The 20,821-nt window shown below is 42.7% G+C and overlaps 1 protein-coding gene across 1 annotated transcript in view; it reads left to right on the forward strand.

Annotated features, from left to right (window-relative positions):
- LOC147678553 (extracellular calcium-sensing receptor-like) overlaps positions 1-20,821 on the forward strand; it is a 60,528-nt gene that overhangs the window by 22,872 nt on the left and 16,835 nt on the right. The window contains exons 3-4 of the mRNA XM_086945688.1: positions 1,517-2,341; positions 9,151-9,372. Of these exons, the coding sequence (XP_086801814.1) occupies positions 1,517-2,341; positions 9,151-9,372 (1,047 nt within the window). The remainder of the gene's footprint in view (positions 1-1,516; positions 2,342-9,150; positions 9,373-20,821) is intronic.

Below are 20,821 nucleotides of genomic sequence, written 5' to 3' on the forward strand. Positions count from 1 at the left end.
TCCCCAGTCAGTGATCTTCACCCTCTTGTACTGCAAGTTTTTTGAGAGCACTCAAAAGCCTTCCACAAATGATGACCATGACCCCAGTAGCTCCCATTGCTGCATGCTACTGGTTTTTGCCACACCCTGGAAATTCCTCTTGGCCACAGGCAGTAACTTTGTACCTAGCTGCCATGTGGAGAAATAAAAATGGACATTTGCCCCAAGGCCCGTCCCAGCCATATTTTAACTGATGGAGGGCTCATTGGTGGCTTGACAATCAGTCCTGACAGAGACCGAATAAATTGATGGCGAGTTACCTTCAGTCTTCCACCTGGACAGTGCATTCAAAGAAATATATTTATTTATCAAGCGCAATCTGTCACCCTTAGACATCCCGGCACTAGAACTGCAGAGATGCACCCAACTTAGAAGTTCACAACCTATGGATTTATATACCAAGGTCTTGCATCATACACCATTTTGCTCAAACCGCATGTAGAAAAAGGGTAATGAGTTCTAGAAATATATTGGCAATAGCAAATAGGAAAACATACACAATATAAAGAAAGTGAGCATAATATTAGTTTATATACTTTCCTTCTTATGTAGCCTCATGCCAATTACCAATAGTTACATAATCTGCTGCAGTGAAAGATGAAATAAAGTAACTCGCATAACCGACTGCCATGGTTGGTTGAACGTCAGAATGTTGTATACAGAAACATTGTTTGGCATACATGTTATCGTCCTAAATATCATTTACAAAAATATCATCGTATTGGGTGTATATTTTCCATTTTTTACTCCATTGGTATTTTTGTAAATTATATTTAGGACACAAAATGTATGCCAGACAATATTCTGACTGCAATATTCTGGTCCCCCAACCCAAGATTTGTAGCAGAGTATCAGGGACATGTGCCAGTGCCCTTGGAGATTCTTCTCCTGGGATTGAACAATCTCTTCTGCCTGAAGTCACCATACAATGGCCTATTGGTTGATTCTGAAATGACTGAGAAAGGCAGTCTTGTGATCATAACGTGTGGTCTAAATGGTCCTATGTGATAATGTAGTTTCATAGCACTTTTCTACAACACCTATTTTGTTTGTAAAATAAAAGAGTAGTATTGGGCGCTCCTAAAAGGTAGAAGTTGGAACTACTACAATACATGCGACATAGATATAAACATTGACAAACTATTATAGTTAGTAATGATAAAACCCCATCATAAGGTTGTAGTGACTTATAATAATCATGCACAACAAGAAATACATGTCAGATAATGGAAGGCCTTATAGGCCTAGCATATTAGAACAATGTGCATGGGACACCAGGAGCAGCCTTCCTCCATATTGTCTAATACACTGGACTACTCAGAGCACGAAATCCTTTGGCTCAATAGTCACCATGAGACGAGAGAAAACACTAAGAAAATTGTTGCACAAATGGTTCACTAGTCAATAGTGTTAAGCACTGCAAAGACGCGTGTTACCTAAAATGAGTGCCTTACAAATATATTTTCTCTTTTTCAAGATCAGTTACTCAGCCTCAAATCCCATCCTAAGTGACCGGATCCAGTTCCCTTCCTTCTTCAGGACAGTCCCCAGTGATGACTATCAATCCAATGGACTCGCCCAATTAGTCATGCATTTTGGATGGGTCTGGGTGGGCCTTTTGGCTGAAGACAGTGACTATGGTCAACAGGGGATACGCCTACTTCAGGATGAGCTTATCAAAGCTGGGGCTTGCATAGCATTCTCTGAAAATATCATATCAAATAAAGCTGACAAGAATGCCCTGCACATCACCCAAGTGATCAAAAAATCAACAGCAAATGCCATTGTTGTCTTCTCATTTGACCCTGATCTGGCTGTAGTTCTGGATGAACTGCTGAAACAGAATGTCACCGGGAAAATCTGGGTTGCCAGTGAGGCGTGGTCAACATCAACAATCCTTTCCATAGAAAAATATTCAGATATCCTCGCTGGCACAATCGGCTTTGCAACCTTCAGAGGTGAGATGCCAGACTTTAAAAATTATCTCACCAGTGTCCAACCATTGCGCTCTTTGGGATTTATTACGGAGTTCTGGGAAGATGCTTTTGGCTGCAAGTGGCTGGATCACAACACCACTCTTAATGCTACTGATATGAGCAGTGGACAGTGCACTGGGGCTGAGAATTTGGAAAGTCTTGAAATGTACCAAAATGATATCACCAGCTTTACAGTGTCCTACAACATATACAGATCAGTGTATGCCACTGCGTTGGCTTTACACGACCTAAGCATCTGCGTACCGGGTCAAGGACCCTTCCATCTTGGTAGCTGTGCAAATATAACAGATTATCAGCCATGGCAGGTAAGAACTGGCACGTTACTAATATAATAATATAAATTTCTTTATTCGGTTTTTGTCAATTATAAAACCATAAAAGCAGCAATATGAAATTTACAGCATTAAAACAATTCATACAAAAAAGATTTCCTTTTAAAGATTCCTTCGATGTCTAATAATGCATTTTAAAAAGTTCAATACATGATAGCAGGTGCTAATATGTATTCTCATATTAACTGCAGTAAATACTAAATATTTTGTTCATGTGAACAGCAATGTTGGATTAGTGTCTATGTATATTGCATAATCCGCGAGTCCAAAGAAGGTTGGATGTCGGGGATGCTTTCTATACATTTCCTAGGTGTCCATCACAGACCTGATTCTGAGTCATCTCCTTATGATGTGTTTGGTGCTGGGTTTTAGTCTATCTTTAGGTTGTGTTTCTTATGCAATTCAAGGAACTGAGGGTGTCAGTGAATCTAGTGAAAGCATATCTCAGGTTGGTAACTTGTCCAGCGCCCACATATCCAAAGTAACCTTAATTTAGTGTTTCTAGTTGCGTGGCATGATTGCAGTGTGTTTTTACATGTATTGTACTGTAAAATGGAGTCCTAGTGAGCTAAAGGGGTGGGGCACCCGTGCGGCGGCTCCATACTAGTGACGGAACCGCTCCGTCACGGCTCGCGGGCGAGCAGTGCTTGTGATGGAACGGTTCAGTCATGAACCCGCCCGCCCATTAAAGTGTCAGCGCAGGCGCGAAATCAGCGCTGCGCAGGCGCGGCGAGCGGGCCGTGACGGAACCGTTCCGTCACAAGCACAGCTCACCCGTGGCTTGTGACGGAGCGGTTCCGTCACAAGCATGGGAAGGGTTAATATGTGCTCGTATGTGTGAATATCACCATTATGTTGATGTAACCAAGCTGTCTGGTGAATGGATGTGTGTTAGGTATTCAATCTATTTTAGTTTACTCTGAGTTTGTTTGGTGTATCGTGGTGTTAAGTGCTGTGGGGGTCCATAATAAACAACAATATGGAAAAACGGTCTGAATTTCATGTATGAGAAGGTTTCTCTCTAATGTGCTGTGGTTTATGTTTGGCATATGTTTATTGTAAAGGCTGTTCAGAATCACATGATACCACACTCAGTGGTGGCATTTTTTGGTTGCATTCCAGTATGGAAATGGAAAAAATAGCAAGGCATTTGTGCAAATTTTACTGCAGCTGAAACAGACTGAATTGTGTTGTATGGAATTGTTTATTTCTATTATATACAAGTGTATTGTGCACTCCTTTCTTATCAATTTCGTAAAAACGAATGTTATTAACTTTTCAGTTTTGTGCTTGACCGAAACGTATGATGTCTATCATAAGTGTATCAAAATGACAAGATTAGCCAAGAATTACTGATATCTTGGACTCAGCACTACTAGAAAGAATATATCATTCAATATGATTCCCTTTCAAAAAATAATTTATCTATATTGTACCTTTCAATTTATTTTTCATGGTTTTCTTGTCTATTCACTCATTTTATGAAAAAATAATCGTAATTTTTCTTAATTTAATAGATTGAATCTGTTACTTGTTTATGACATTAATTTCATTACATACTTTTTGTTATAACAACAATGGATTCTTGTGTCATATTCCATTCCTATAGCAATATGCCCAATGCATTTCTTCAGGGGCTGCTCTAAACAAAAAGAATACAATAATAATGCATCAATTTGGAGGAATTCACAACTAACATCTACATTTACTGTTGTTATTTGTCTAACATCAACGCTTTTGACCATCAATACAATAAAGCCATGCTGCTTAAAGTGCATAATGGTAGATTCCTTAGACTATGTGGCCCTCAATCTTGAATTCATCATGCTTGAAAGTTGAAAAGTCACAGTGGAATTAATCAGCAAAGAGAAGTGAGAAAAGAAAAAAACAAGTACCCAAATGGTATCCTTATAGTATACTGTGTCATCGAATCACCACATTAAATGAGCATAGAAAAATCCAAATACCCAAATAATGCCTTAAGAGTATGTCGTAACACCTGATCACCGTGCGGTTTTATGTCAGTGACTAATACTTAAGCATGGGCGGAAAATCCGTTTCGCTCGCGGATTTTGCGGATTTTCGGTAAATTCGCAATCCGCGGGATTCGCGAATCTCCCGCAAAATCCGCAAATCCGCGAGCAGCGGATTTTGCTCGCACTGCTCGCACTGTTCGCGTGAGTTCGCGGCTTCCCAGTACAACTTCGCGCCCCGCGAATAAGTGCAAAATTGCAGAAATACGATTTTAGCAAAACTGAAACTACTTACCAGGTTCAAAAGTTCAGGCTCATCATTAGTAGCCATTTCCTGTAGTGCTTCCTGAGGGGCCCCTCCAGAGTTCAGTTGCCAGTTGCAACTATTATGTGACCCTGCTCTGAACCTCAGAATAGTTACACATATGCCACAAAGGTCCTGAATTACAGCTAAGGGAGACAAGCAGGAGCCAGGCTGGAAGTTCAAATCCATTAATCAGCCCCTAATTCATTATTGTCAGTTGGGGCAGGGCAGGTGTTGTAACTAATTTTGCAACAATGAAAGCACTTAGCAAGTACAAAAGATCACTAATCAGGAAGCACTAAGGAAGCAGGTGCCAGCTAAAAAAATATTCTGTGACACATTAATCAGCCCCAAATTAATTCAGGTCACTTGAGGCAGGGAAGGTGTGCTTGCGTTGCCACAATAATGTACACTGACTGGACAACCAGAGGGTGCTGTGATGAAACAGAGGGTGGCATGGGTGGGCCAGAGGGTGGCATGAGTAGTCAGAGAGTGGCAGTGGTGACAGAGAGTGGCAGTGATGAAGAAGAGTGTCCCAAACAGGCTGGACACGTAGAAACAACAAGTTCGCGAAACTTGCGACCCGACAGGTAAGTTCGCAATTTGCGAAAGTGTACAAAACCCTCGCGAACTGGCAGAAACCCGCGCAAACACAAAAAAAAAAAATCCACAAATTCGCGAGAATTCGTGGATTTTGCGGATTGCGAGTTCGCAAATCCGCAAAATTCGCGAACGCGAGATTCGCAAAATTCGCCCATGCTTACTAATACTAAAGCGAATTAATAACTGACTTACTAACTTGTTCTTTCATCAAATCACCTCTCCTGCTGCTTAGCACTGCATCTATTGACATATATGCAACCTAAGTTCAAATAATGTAAATTTTCACTTCCTGCCTCATCCAGGTGTGAGCTTGTTCATACCCTGCATTTCAGCCTAGTTTGCCAATGGCAACAACAATAAGATTTGCAAAACCCATGCAAACTTCTCAACCAACCACCAACTGCACCTGTCTCCAAGCAACAACAATACTTCCTATTGTCTCCTGTGCACCACTTCCAATATAAAGCACCCTGCAAGGCTATGCAACCAAATATCAAGGAATTGTCTCTAAAGTGCCAGAAAAAATGGATTAGGAGTGGGCAACACGTTTTGCCTCTACCAAGGCCCTACCAGTTACCAGGTCACCTACCATCAAAATGGGGACACATAGCCCAATTAGACTGGTGCTATGGCCGATTTGCTCAACGCCCTACTGAAAGTGGCACAAAGACCTACAGCTGTCGACCAGACAGCAGCACTCCCCAAACATCCTGGAAGGCATACATCCCCCTATTTGTCCTCAAATCCGTATTAGGTGATAGAGGTACAGCACAGACCACTGACCAAGATTTTTGTGTGAAAAAGGATGCTTTTATTGAAACAGTTGCACATTGCACATTTCCCTAAGAATTCCACCTTGCAAAACTAATGCCTCACTATACAGAAATGTCACCTGTAAGTTATCCTACCCACATCCCTAAATGCCCCCCACCTAACCTAACCCTGTATCTATCTACATCCTACTGTAACGTTTAATCTTTCACGTCCTACCTAGCCAAGGTGCGAGCTTGTTCACACCCTCCCTTTCCACTTGGATCACAGATGGCAACAATAAAAGTAGCTAAATCCATGCAAAAGTCTAGGGCAACCACCACTCAGAAAAAGGCCTTAACCCCAGATTTGTTCTGCCTCACAATACTGCTGCCAAGAGCATCACTCAATATCTAGAACTATTTAATATCCTCTCTGACTGCCAACAACTCCCTTAATTGTAACAGATACAGATCAATACAGTATTGGGAAAGATGCACACCATCCCAGTGTAAAAATTCAGCACTATCATACTTCTGATCCGCATGCCGGCCAAACCCCTCATTCCTACAAAAATTCCTCATCTATTTATTGACCTTTCATCGAGCCTTATCAATGGCTGAGGGCCTCTGGGAACCCCACCATATCAACCTGGGAATAAACTCTGTCCAAGTGACAAAACAACCTGCCCATTGCTGCTTAATCTCTTTAGATACCTTTTAGTTGACCGCAGCAACGCAAAACCTTTTTCAACTGAGAAGTAGTTTTTCCCCAAGATGAATCACCATCACATCAGGACATCATTTACCCACCAAAAACCAGTTTAAATTTGTCAGCAATTCCTTCCATCATGTACCTCTCTTTCCCGGCCAAATAACAGAGTACTACAGAGGGTCAAAACCTAAACTGATTTCATTGCCCCTCTGCACAGCTTGACTTTTCTCCCATGTTACAAAAAAATGGCCCACGATCCAGATGGATAGATCCTCGAATTCCGCACAAGGAACCAAGCCTGCAGTAAATCAGCAACCAAAAGTAAAGGTCACGATTCCTCCCTGTCATTTCCCACATACCTCTTATAACAATCAGAGGACCACTGCCCCAGCTGCAAAATGTCCACTCAGTTCCAACTTCTCTTACCTGCCTCTATTACTACCCCAATTTAAAAAGAGTGTGTCCCGTATTCCCAAGCCGCACATCCCAATAAAACCAGATTCTTACTCAAAACTGCTAGCAGCTGAAATGCTGTCAAACTTAGACCAAAATATCCCACATTACTCTCCCCTTGTAGCCAGCAGCTTGTCCCCCCCAGTAGACTGGGCAAAACTTTTTTAAAGGATACGCCCACAAAATAACCCTCCTACCTGATGCCCTCTGATATATCTTAGACTTGTGAAACAACATTTGCAACTCAATCTGACTTCTCACAACTTCATTATAGTTCACCCCAGGACATCCTCTAGTCCCAACAATTAAGACACTTTAAAAAACCCATAACAAATCCATGTCATTTGCGTGGTAAATTGCACTGTCTCCTCATTACCCTTACACACTGCCGGAAGAATCCGTATGACCTTGTCAAGCAATTAGCATGTCAACGGCTTTCTCCTAGGCCCTGAATAGCCCGCTTCACTGGCCCAACCTTCCTGAATCCTCTTTCCCAGCTCCCTGATGGAAGGCGCATAGCCCCACAGCAGCTTACACTTAAATGCTATGCCCACTATCTTTCCTGCAATTGTGACCCTTAATACTCTCTTTTCTGTCAATGACAAAATAAACTGTACCACATCTTCTGCTCTCCATCACCCAGTTACCCTACTCTGTGCACCTGATTCCGAGGATTCTGCTCAAGCCTACGTATACATTCTCCTTGTGGAGTCAGTCAACAACCCTACCACCAGCTATAACATCCTCCTTTCCCTGTGGTCCAAAGTGCCACTAACATTGGTGTCTTGTATCAGTCTGCCTCCATGGCCAGTCCATAGTATCTCTCCCACTGTCAATAGACAAAGCATCCGCAATGTCATTGTCCACTCCTGGGACATGACGTGCCTTAAGCAAAACATCATGTTTATAAATGGCCCATCACAAAAGCTCGTAACAATCTCAACACTTGAGAATCTCTGGCCGACTGCCTGTTCACATTTTGCCCCACTGCAAATTCATCAGTTCAAATAAGCACTCTCCAATGAGCCAATTCATCAACCCATAGGGTGATAGCCACTAACAGTGGAAGAAACTCCAAATAAACAATACTACAGTCCCCATGTTTCCAATCAGCTGGCCACTCCTCTGCACACTAAAGGCCCCACCAGTACACACCTATGCCTCCTGCTGCATTAGAGAAAATCTGCACAGCTCACTCTGTCTCACATAGAATTAGCAGTGGAATGCCATTGAATGGTTCAAGAAGGAATTGCAACAACTGTAAGTCCTCCTTAACCCCTGCTGACAGAAGGGTCAACATCCCATATGTGGTAACTAGAAAGGTACATAAAAAGCGGGGGTTAAGCCTTAATATCCATGTTATTAATGTCTGTTGTGTAACTGAAACTTCCTCCCTGCTTGCCAGAGACATTTTCATGGTTTTCTGTGCAAGACTGCTATGAATTAAAAGTCACTTGCACACAGCAGTGGCACCACCAACATGATGGCAGGCTGCCCACCCTAAATCCTGAAGCTTCCCAGGAACCATTTCTGGTGGCATCAACTGTCATTAAAACAGTCTTCTCAATGTTGAAGCCAGCTGTGGCTCCACCTTAAGGAATTTTCCCTTACACTGTCCTCTAAAGGAATCAGGTGAACACCAAAGAAGGGGTGCGAGATATATGCCTCTTTTATGTTGAGTGTCTAATTTGTGCTCTGTGCCGAATTAGTCCACTCATCATCGAAACCAAAGACAGGGTAGTATAATTTACGATTGATATTTAGGTTTATCATATTAGAGCACAATAGCCTTTGAAGTGTGTAAAGCGGGTCAGTCACAATTGTGGATTTTAGTGGCATGCTTAAGGTGTCTTCTTTCATACCCTTCTTGTCGCCTATGTTTGGTAGAGTAGCTTATGGAAAATGGTCATCATTACCCATGTTGTGTCTCTGCAACCATCATAATGCAGTCACCTAAAATGTCTCAATCCTTTGTTCTGGTCCAGCTTCTTCACTACATCAAAAATATCCGCCTGCATGGAAGCACTAAGACCTTTTTCGATAGGCACGGCAATCCGCCGGCACGGTATGATGTTGTGAACTGGCAGCGCAGTCACCAAGGCACCTTCAAGCAGGTGAAGGTTGGAGAATATGACTCTAGTGCCCCAGCAGGAGCAACCCTATTCATCAACAATAGCGCCATCTTGTGGGCTGCAGAAAGCAAAGAGGTAAGAGGTTCTACATCAGTAAGAGAATGTACCTTTGGTTTTTTTGTGTGTCAGAACACAAATCCAGCTCTGTCAGCAATGAGAAGAAAAGTTCTTTTTTGTGGAACTCTATTTTGAGTCCCACTATAATAGAAATTGTGCTTGCATAGGAGAAGTGGGCTACTGACCTTGGAAGTGGATGTGTACAGTGCAGAACGTGCCCCATGTGCCCTCTGATTTACCTAATTATATTAATGAGGTGCCACTAATATAAGATTTGTAGCATGGGATGAATTTCATTGAACCTAAGTAGCTGGTATTGCAGAAAAGCTGGAGCTCCCTGGATATGCACAGGTACAGATGTGCTGCACATTTCTTTATTGGGATGTTTCAACTATGGGCATTAGGGTGGAATCCCATCTTGTAACACAATACAGAAACCAGTGATGGGGGTACATTGTGGTCCCACCCTGACCTTTTCAGACAGATGTCTTAGACTATGCGCATGCTAATTTCAGGAGTTGCATTCACTTTCTCAGCCATAGCACCTACAACACATATGAGGCATAGGTTGAGAAGAGAATATGACTTGTCTCCTGAGTTCTTCTCTTGCTATCCATATCCAGTCTCTTTCACTACCAGTGGGTGCATCCTCTAACTAGGGCAATGTGAAGATTTCCAGGGGAGAGGCAGCAAATTCATATGGGCCATATGAGACTACTCAGCACAAGATATGACCCTTGGCCACAGCCTGTGTCTATACCCACACCTCGTAACCTACTTGGCACCACCTGTGGCCATGTTCAGTGGACCATGAATGTATGGTGTGACCCCAGACAAATAATATATCCACTCATGTCGACAACATCACAACACATATCTTCAGTTATTCACAAAGCCGTAAGTGAAATCCATGCTGAAAGAATTCTGCACCCACTACTCACATCCCATAACCTATGCACTAACCTTTCCGCAGTTGGCTGCCAGTGCATTACATGACCGTCAACCACATACTGTAAATAGTCCTTGTCCCCACACCCAGAGCACGCTACCATTGGCCATGTGAAATTATCACTAGGCACAGGGTGTGAGCTCTGCCTATTCCATTTGCCAGTTTTCATGCATCCAAACCAACCTCACGTAGAATTCTGCTGAGTGCATTCAACACCATCAATCCACGTTTCTGTTTTAAAAAAATCTGTCCTGGTGTTTGAGAACAGCAGCAGACAGTTGTTTAAAAAAAAAAGATTAATGTCTGGCGCCCTACTTCCTAGGTTTCCCCTGCACAGCGCTTGTAAATAAACAAAAGCCTTAAAAAGGGTTTAGAGCCCAACCAACACTTACCTTAACTTACCAATGGTGGACTCCCACGTCACTCTCAATTCCAGTATTCCTATTGATCAGCAGGTCCTCCTGGGCTCTGGTTTCATCCTAGCCGTTGAGTTGATCCTTCATCTGTAGAGCTTGGACCAAGTACTCCTTCCGGTGGCCTGTGCCCTTACACTGGCCACTTGCTTCTGCAGATATTCTTTTTAACTTTTTGGTGCGACCCTACTCTTCTCTTCATATTTTTCTTTTCAGCACTCCCCCTTGTCTTTAACCCACTCAACATTTCAGCGTGACCCATCCCCCCTCTTTAAAACATTTTTTTTGTGGCAGCCTATATTTTACTTTTTGATGTCCCTCCCCCCTTCTCTTTAACTCACTTGTGTTTTCAAACAATGTGCCCTCTCCGAATCTTCATCTTCCCAATCCACCTTCGCTGTCCATCGCAATGCTGTCTGCTCCACAGTACCACAATCTGCCCTGTATTGTTAATCTCAATGCACAGAAGATATCAGGGAGATAGTTGCCTGAATTATTTGCAGTAGAAGCTGGAGAAAACATTGCCACAACCTGTAGATTCGACAAAGGCAAGACCTATTGGCTTTGCAAGTGCTTGATTATAATGTGTTTTTTATATAGCTCTGTGGAAGAGAGCAGCCTCACAAATTACTTTAATAAATGTTTGGGAACATGTTTCAGTATGGATTTCTGCTCCCACATTAGCCAGCAGCTGCCATGGTCCTCCTCCCACAGCAATTCGTGGGAGAGGACAGCCAGATTGCTGACCAAGTTGTTCTCTGTCTTGTTACTAAATAGACACCAAAAAACAACTATCCCTAATGCTATAACTGAGCAGTGGTTCCAATATTTAAGGGTAAATTTGATTTAATACTATTCTTTATACCATTGTGACATGGCGCCTCCTACTCCATCATCATTGGCATTTGCGCAGCCAGATTTCTAACAGATTCCACATGTGCCAGTTCTATGCAGGTTACCTGACAATTTCTCTGGCCAATACGTTATACTTCTGACAATGGGCAAGGACGTGAACCATCTTATAATGCAATGTCCAGCCCTTGAGTATGGCTGCTTGGGGGGCAGCTCAAAACTACCAGAGAAAAGGAACACTCATGTAACACTCTAGCACTTTGACCAGAATGCAGAGTTAGACATTTGTTTGGACTGAAATGTGGGGGACAATGAGAGTCATATTGATCTACAGTGGATTCGATGAGATATGGAGGTGATAAACAAATTATTGTTCCCGAGCACAACACCAACAATTTTTCTTTTAGAGTATATCAAGTCAAAGAAAAAAGATAATCCAAGAATATATCTGATTTTCAAAAGTTCAAACAGTAAATTCTTTAATTTTTCTTTATTTTTTCTTCACAATCGTTGGATTTTAAAGAATGATAATTCTTGTTGATAAGTTGATTGAAATCATACATAATGTAGCCAAAAAGCTGACACATGTTTCGTCTCGGAGAACAATCACCCAATGACTTCATTAGGGCACAATTAATCTTCATGATAGAGTTCACCACATTCCAAGTATGACATGTCTGTTGCCTCATACAGCTTGAAACTAAGTATAGTCGATTTTCCTCGTAAAAATCATGTATCAGTCATCTGTTCCAATAATAGGTAGATATCTCAAAAAGGACTATAAGTCCGATCCAATCCAAAGGGAAACACGTTTGTTTCTAGTAGAGTACTCCCGTCGGCATCTTCGGTATTCAATATATAAGCTCTTTTTTCTTTGACTTGATATACTCTAAAAACAAAATTTTTGTGTTGTGCTCGGGACCAATTTGTTTATTGCTTATTCGCTGTGTTTTACACAGAGGATTATCTGGAACGTGGGTGGCCATTGCTTTTTGTTCCCTGGAGCAATTTGTAATGGGATCTGTTACTAATGTATTGGCTTTGCGCAAGGTATAACCTAGCTTCGTAGTTCAGAGATATGGAGGTGGGTTTTGGTGAAAGCACATTTCGTAAGCATGCATGTCCCTTTGGGATACATGCCCTTTAGGTTTAACTGCTTCTTAGAACCTGCAGTATATATTTTTGCCTTTTCCTTGTCAATGTTGATAGGACCAGTTTAATTAGTATTTTTATTATTAGAGTCCTTCTCAGCTTAGAGGTCGCTCAAAGTTGCCGAGTGAGCACAACACAATTTTCAGGCAGGTCTATTTCAATGTTTGACCTAGTGTGTTTGTCCCTTGGGTTGACCTGTGAGTTTCACAGTTAAATGTCTAAAGTGAAGGGAATATAGAGGTGGACTGAATCAACAAGTATTGGGTCCTAATTTTAAATATCTGAATTATTTAAAAGGGACAAGGTTTAGGACAGTAAAATAATTGGTTAGTTTGATGCAATGTCAGGTTGGACCATTGACTTTCATGAGTCTCATATGGTTGAATACAGAGACAGGATCCTAATTGAGGTCACGATCCTGAAGAAAGATGTTGTCTTCTGAGTCTGAGAGTTGCATGGTTAACCTAAATGGCAAACACACTGTTCAACTAGTTTGTTTGGTCTTGGTTGATCCTTATGACTGGGTATTGTGTTTGACTCCTGACATTACAAATCTTGAAATTTGTGTAGGTTTATATATTTGCACCAATGTTAGTTTTGGTTGACTAATTTCTGAAGCAGTGCAGTACCATCCTAATTATTTTTAACACTTGTGCTGAATTATGGAGTAGTTCTGTAGTGGGTTGGACTCCATGGTAGTTCAAGAAGTAACAGTGACTACATTTTTTGGTCAGAATGAGGCAGCAATCTTTAAATTCCCAATAATGTCCACAAGTACTTTGTGGTAAACATGTTCTAATCTTTAGAATGTAAAACCAACCAAATGTGACATTGAATCAGGCAAATAGTCCTTCCATTACACTCTTGTGCCTCTTCAGTTAAGCAGGACAAAGAAACTTTTGTATTCAATCTAGTATGGATATTTATTTTATATATATTTCAGCTACAAACATAATATAGATTGGAAACTTTTATTCACAAGAAGTGGTTGATCCGATGTTTAGTAGCAGACCAAATCCTCATTGCCAGATCCCTTGAGAGCCGCTTGATTGTACTTTAAGACCAGCGCTGGAAAATGCCTGTAGAAGTCACAAGCCACATCTGTCACTGCATAAGCCACCTCCGCAACATTCCTGTGACCTTTCTCCACCCAGAGGAAAGCCTATTGCTCTCCCTGCCGGCTGTAGTTCTCTGATCACCAAAACATTCTCTGAGGCTCCCAATTTTGTTTATTTGCGAAGCTTAATGTGGCTGGATATCACTGCTAAAACACTTCAAGTCATAGCAATGTCTAGAGTCCCCTTTTTCCCCTGTTTCTTTGCATGCTTGACTGCTTGCATTTTCTCAGTGGAAGTCGTTGTCCTTATTTAGCTCAGCCACCAATATCTAACTGGAAAGTACGGAGGCGGCTTGTAGAAGTTTTAGAGGCTTGAGGAGAGTTTTTAGCGAGGAAGTTCCATTTAGACTCATCTAAGCCTCATATCCTGGTTTATTATTCAGCTGGTGGAAGACATCATATTGGGTCATATGATCAAACATCCATGGTGAATTAATCCAGTTTCAAAACATCAAAAAAGATTGTATTCCATTATCCATCATTATTACATTGTTACATTATAAACTGTATCCCCTATGCATTTCGAGCATAGCTCTTCTTCAGGGGAAAACTCTACAAGAAAACAAACGAAACAAACATGTATCGCTAATCCATAGGGAACAAGAATGCATGTAGAACTGAGGTATATACATGGCACATAAAGTGCTAGTTGGTATAATCATGCAGATGGAACACGGTGTGAACTACGAATAAAAGAAATAAAAAAACGAGTGCAGCTCAGTGTGCTGAGCACAAAGTTTGGAAAATGCTGCAGTATTTGAGTAAAGCAGAAATGGCGGCATGTAACCGGCTACCAGATTCATGTGAAGCACTACAAGGGAAACACAAGTGAAAGAGTTAGGTATGTGATTAAAAGAAACCGCAGTGCAACTGAGGTGCAAGAAATGTATCTAAAACCGTAGTGCGAATTGTGCGATACACGTCTATCCCGTATCAATAAGTGCCTGTCGATGCCGGTTTCAGAAAAGTGAAGGTAAAGCCCAGTGCAGTAGACGCTTACCTTAACGTAACACGGTAAACGTGTACCAAGGTGCAAAAATGTGACTGATTCCAAGTTAACTGGGGTCAGCGTGTTCTTGTAAAAACCCGGAAGACGCGAGGTGTTAATAAAGACGCGAGTCAATGAAACAAAGCAAGAGCTCAAAGTAGAAAGCGGTCTGTGCTTGACCCGATTACAGAGAGAAGAAACTGAAAAAAGACGCTACACTCGCGAACCAAAAGACTGAAGTGAAATCTTAACAAAGAAACAGGTGGACAGATGAAGGATAAAACAAGACTCGGGTGTGAAAAAAACGGTATAAAAAGGAAACTAAACTAAAAGTCGGTAGTAGGATGAAAAAGAAAAACATAGACAGTGAGCATGAAATGCAAAAGCGTTAATGTGAGGTACTGATGCAAAAAGGGATGAAAGAGAAAAACATTGACAGTGAGCATGAAACGCAAAAGCTTTAATGTGGTGTACAAATGTAAAAAGGTACAGAAAATGCAAAAAAGAAAATGCAATAAAGAAAAAGAATGAAGAAGTAGAGAACACAATGACATTTATGCAAGGATAGAGAGAAAAATAATGTCAGGATTGCAACTCTACAAAAGTATTACAGAAAACAACTGAATTCAAATCTCTCATTGAGCCCTCTCGGTTGTAGGGCATTCAGTTTGTGTATCCATTACAGTTCTCTTTGTAACAGGAACTTTTTATTGTCTCTGACTTCTATCTTATTTACAACCTCCAAAACCAAGAACCGAATCTGGATCACATTGTGAGAGTGATTAACATAATGTGCTGCCACACAGGATTTAAGATTTTTAGTGGGAATGTTGCTACGGTGTTCAGTCAATCAGATTTTTACCTTACGTTCTGTTTTACCCACGTACGGTAGGCCACATGGGCATTTGAGAAGGTATACAACGTTGGTGGTGTTGCATGTTGCATTGACTTTCAGTTTCGTGGGAGTTCCCTGGGTCAGGTGTGGTATTGTGGTGCCTTTTATAATGCTGTTACAATTGCCAAAATTGTGGCATGGAACTGTCCCCTTATATGTAGTTTCAATGGTACTTCCGCGTGCTTTCAAGAGTTGTTGGATATTTTTGGAATGTTGGTAAGCGAATATGGGAAAATTTTGGAAGATGTTATTGAAGTCTTACTCCAATTGTAACAGCTGCCAATGTTTTCAAATTGATTGCTTGATCTTCAAACTTTGCATCGAGTATTTAGAAACAAATACAGAGTGTGTTTGTGATTTCTGTTGGAACCTTGGATAATAACAATTGTGAACTATCTTTAATTTTTACTCTGTTTTCTGCCAATTGAGTAATGCTTTTAGGATAACCTCTTTAATGAAATTTGTTGACTATCTTGGAACAATTTTCTGTAAATAGTTTTTGAGTAGATGCGATTCTCTTAGCTCAAAGCAGTTGAGAATAGGGCAAGTGTTTTTTCAAACTCATTTGATGAAAGCTTCTGAAGTGAAGATAGTTATTGCGGTCAGTGGGCTTGGTGTAAATCACTAACTGGTTTTCAATAAGCTTGGTATTGATAAAGAAGAGCTATGCTCGAAATGCATAGGGGATACACAGGCACATGCATCAATGTTGGCTTTTGCGATTCTTAAATTGCGATATTTAAGGAATCGCATTTAAGGAATCGCAAAAGCCTATGCATTGCAGAAATCACTTAAAAAATTGCGATTTCTAAACATTCCCTAATTGCGACTCGCAAATTGCGAATCGCAATTAAGGAATACCTCCCCATTCATTCTTATGGGCCTAGAGTTTCATAGGAATGAATGGGAAGACATTCTCAATTTGAGATTCTCAATTAGAGAATCGCAAATTGAGAATGAAATTTCAAGGCTGTCAAAAGGACACACTGTTGCACCCCTGAAATTGATCTGTGCACATATGTTGCGCACACACATGCCCTAAGGGCATGTGTGTGGGCAACATGAAACTTTGAAAAATGCACAAAAGTGCTTTTTTCAAAGTTTTTGCAAATTACCATGAAGTTCAACTTCATGATAATTTGCTACTCCTATTAGCGAAATCGCAATTTATTTTACTTTGATGCATTGCATTTAAGGAATCTCAATTTGGGATTCCTTAAATGCAAACGCAATTTAAGGAATCTCAATTTAGAGATTCCTTAAATTGTGATTTTTGCATTTGGGATGATGCATCCCAAATGCAAAAATACCGGTCGCAAAGGGGCAGTTTCTGAGAATCTGCCCGTTTGCGACCGGTTTTTAACTTGATGCATGTGGCTGACAGTTTATAATGTAACAGTATAATAATGTAACGACGATGGATAATGGAATACAATCTTTTTTGATGTTTCAAAACTGGATTGATTCACCATGGATGTTTGATCATATGACACAATATGATGTCTTCCATCAACTGAATTAAACTTTGATTTCAACCTTGAGAAAATAACGTTTTGTTAAAGTTATCCTTAAGAATTTAGCACTTTTAACGCCTAAGGAGCGCTTGAGACTTTAACCTTACACTGCGTAACATTTTTCAGACATTTCGTATATTCAGCACCTCTGGGACTAGGAGATGATCATCCCGAGCACCCTAACCTCGAGTAATCTCCATTAACTGGCTTATACTAGGACACACTAGGAGTGCAGTGGTTCAAAAAAAAATAATTTTCGTCGCCTCTGTCCACACTGCATTGTACCCACGAAAAAATCATGTCATACACAGATATTGCTAATCTAACAAGTAACAAGGCTGACACATTTGAGTTCACTACAGAAGACACTGACAGAATATATTTGCTTATCCAGGAGCCAGAATGCATTTCATTTAGTACCGGATCTGTACAATCAAATATCCGCCAGTTGCTTTATACAGCTAAGAGAGAAATCAATCAGCGGTTGCATGCAAGTACTCTCATCAGATATCATTGAGTCCAGATAATACCAAGGGGTTTGCGTATCCCCCTCAAATCCACCTTCTGCGAAATTTATCCACACTTCTCTGAAAAATGGTATGGCATTTTAAACACATGCTCTCTTGACTTAATTCTCTTAATTGTTGAGGAATTATCCAAATTGCTTGAGGAGCTAGAGGCAGTGGCGTCACTAGGGGCATGCGGGGGGTGCGGAACCGCACCGGGTGACACCATCGCATGGGGTGACACCATTGCATGGGGTGACACCGTTACGCTGTGTAACACAGCTGAGCTCTGCAGCCTCACCTCACCTCTACTCTGCTTTGCTTTATAATCAGGAGGAAACCTGAGCCTAATGAAACGTTGTGCCTCTCTGACTAGCGCAGAGGCTGCTCTCCCAGACTCCTTGACGTCATTAGTGAGTATCAGCCACACCCCCCTCTGTTAGTTAATTGATGTTGATGGGCTCATGCTGCGCGGGATCGGATCAACAGATTAGCGCAGCCGCAGTCAGTTCCTGCAGCCACCAGCGCGCTGTACTCACTGTCACAGGGTCCCAGGATTCAGTTGCCCTGACTAGGCCTCAGAAGGACGCTTTGCCAATGTTACATTTCACGTCCACGAGTGGATTTCTTCATGTCAGCCCTGTGACGCCTGCCCACCCTAGACTCAGAACCCCTCTTGCATGCTTGACAGACGACTAATGCGCAGAACAAGCTGGTCGTTCCTGAGGTGAGACTCTGAGAGCTGAGTGAGAAGCAAGGCAAACGCCTTACTCAGTATTATAATGCAAACTAAGTTTGACTTTTAGTTAATAAGCTTCTCCTGTGTTTATATCCACTGAAAGGCGCACTATGTTTTTTGGTCACGTTTTTTCAGTAAAACCCCAATTTTAGACGTTTTCTGCCCCATCCTGGCCAGCTTCCCCCCCCCCCCCCCCCCCTGTCCCTGCTGTGCTCGAAGGTGAGGGCAAGTGTGTCTTCTGTGTCTATTTAAACTTTTTCACTCGGTTTTACGTGCACAAATTCAAAGCACATTTCATGAGTTTATTTCAGTCACTTTGATAAGAGACAAAACCTGTGGAGGAGAAACCATCGGGGGTGGGGGTGGGGGGAAGAAGGCGACGAGGAAAGGGTTAAAAGAGCAGCAGGTGGGGAGGGGGTGCAGGCAGAGGGGGTGGATGGTGCAGGCAGAGAGGAAGATGGTGCACGCAGAGGATGGTGCAGGCAGAGGGTGAGACGGTGCAGAGGGGAGATGATGCAGGCGGAGGGGAGATGGTGCAGGTGGAGGGGAAATGGTGCAGGCAGAGGGAGAGATGGTGCAGGCAGAGGGTGAGATGGTGCAGGCAGAGGGTGAGATTTGCAGGCAGGGGGGAGATGGTGCAGGTGGAGGGGAGATGGTGCAGGCAGGGGGGGAGATGATGCAGGCGGAGGAGAGATGGTGCAGGCAGGGGGGGAGATGGTGCAGGCGGAGGGGAGATGGTGCAGACAGAGGGAGAGATGGTGCAGGTGGAGGGGAAATGGTAGAGGCAGAGGGGAAATGGTGCAGGCAGAGGGAGAGAGGGTGCAGGCAGAGGGAGAGACGGTGCAGGCGGAGGGGAGATGGTGCAGGCGGAGGGGAGATGATGCGGACAGAGGGAGAGATGGTGCAGGCGGAGGGGAAATGGTGCATGCGGAGGGGAAATGGTGCAGGCAGAGGGAGAGATGGTGCAGGCAGAGGGTGAGATGGTGCAGGCTGGGGGTGAGATGGTGCAGGCGGAGGGGAGATGGTGCAGGCAGTCGGGAGATGGTGCGGACAGAGGGAGAGATGGTGCAGGCAGAGTGGAAATGGTGCAGGCAGAGGGGGAATGGTGCTGGCAGAGGGAGAGATGGTGCAGGCAGAGCTAGAGATGGTGCAGGCAGAGGGAGAGATGGTGCAGGCAGAGGGAGAGATAGTGCAGGCAGAGGGAGAGCTGGTGCAGGCGGGGGGAGATGGTGCAGGCAGAGGGGAGATGGTGCAGGCAGAGGGAGAGATGGTGCAGGCAGAGGGAGAGATGGTGCAGGCAGAGGGAGAGATGGTGCAGGTGGAGGGAGCAATGGTGCAGGTGGAGGGAGAGCTGGTGCAGGCAGAGGGGGAGATGTTGCAGGTAGAGGGGAGATGGTGCAGGCAGATGGAGAGATGGTGCAGGCGGAGGGGAGATGGTGCAGGCGGAGGGGAGATGGTGTGGACAGAGGAAGAGATGGTGCAGCAGAGGGGAGATGGTGCAGCAGAGGGTGAGATGGTCCATGCGGTAAGTCGTGAGGGGGTGAGTTACCCGCACCCGGTGACACCAACCCTAGTGACGCCGAGAAGTAACTCAATTGAAGCAAGAACTCAGCAGTAAATTATCATCTGAAGAATGGAATAAAACATTAGAACACATTAACTCCCAATTAGACTGATACACCAAGGAAATTAATGAATGAAAATTGAGAAAATTCAAAAGAGACACTGTGGACTATAAATTAGGAGAAGTCTATAATTGGGCAAAAATATACACTGCTAGAAGACAACAACGATCATTTAACAACAGATCGACAGAAGACGAATCTTCATCATTGGAGGACTCGTCCCGTAAAGATTCCCAACGAGGTAGACCACGGGAGACCCCTTTGCAAACAGATAATCAACCTAGAACTTCAACTACAGCTCAAGTGACACAGGCTTCTTTATTAGGGCAAGGTTCCGACCAATCCGTCGATTCAGGAGGACCCAGTACAAAAGACACGCAACAACCAGTGGCCAAATCGACCAGGAGTCACAAAACTTAGTGATCAACATTTCCAAAACAGGCATCACGGTCACTCAAATTAAGGTACTACAGAAGGGTATTAGTATTACCTTCGTTCCTACGTACAAATCTAATGAACTGGAGACCCAAGTTTGTTTCTATAAATTCATGAGATCACTCAGACTCAAACACTTCTTCAAGAACATCTGCGAACCTCAACCTAGTGAAGATTCCAGCACTTTGGTAGACCTACGACCAAAAAGCACTTTTGTAGCACCCATGGGTCACAAGATCCTTGACACTTACGAAATTGTTGTTCAGAAAGATCTGCACACCA

This window comes from Lissotriton vulgaris, chromosome 12, assembly GCF_964263255.1.
Source record: "Lissotriton vulgaris chromosome 12, aLisVul1.2, whole genome shotgun sequence".
NCBI classification, from domain to species: domain Eukaryota; kingdom Metazoa; phylum Chordata; class Amphibia; order Caudata; family Salamandridae; genus Lissotriton; species Lissotriton vulgaris.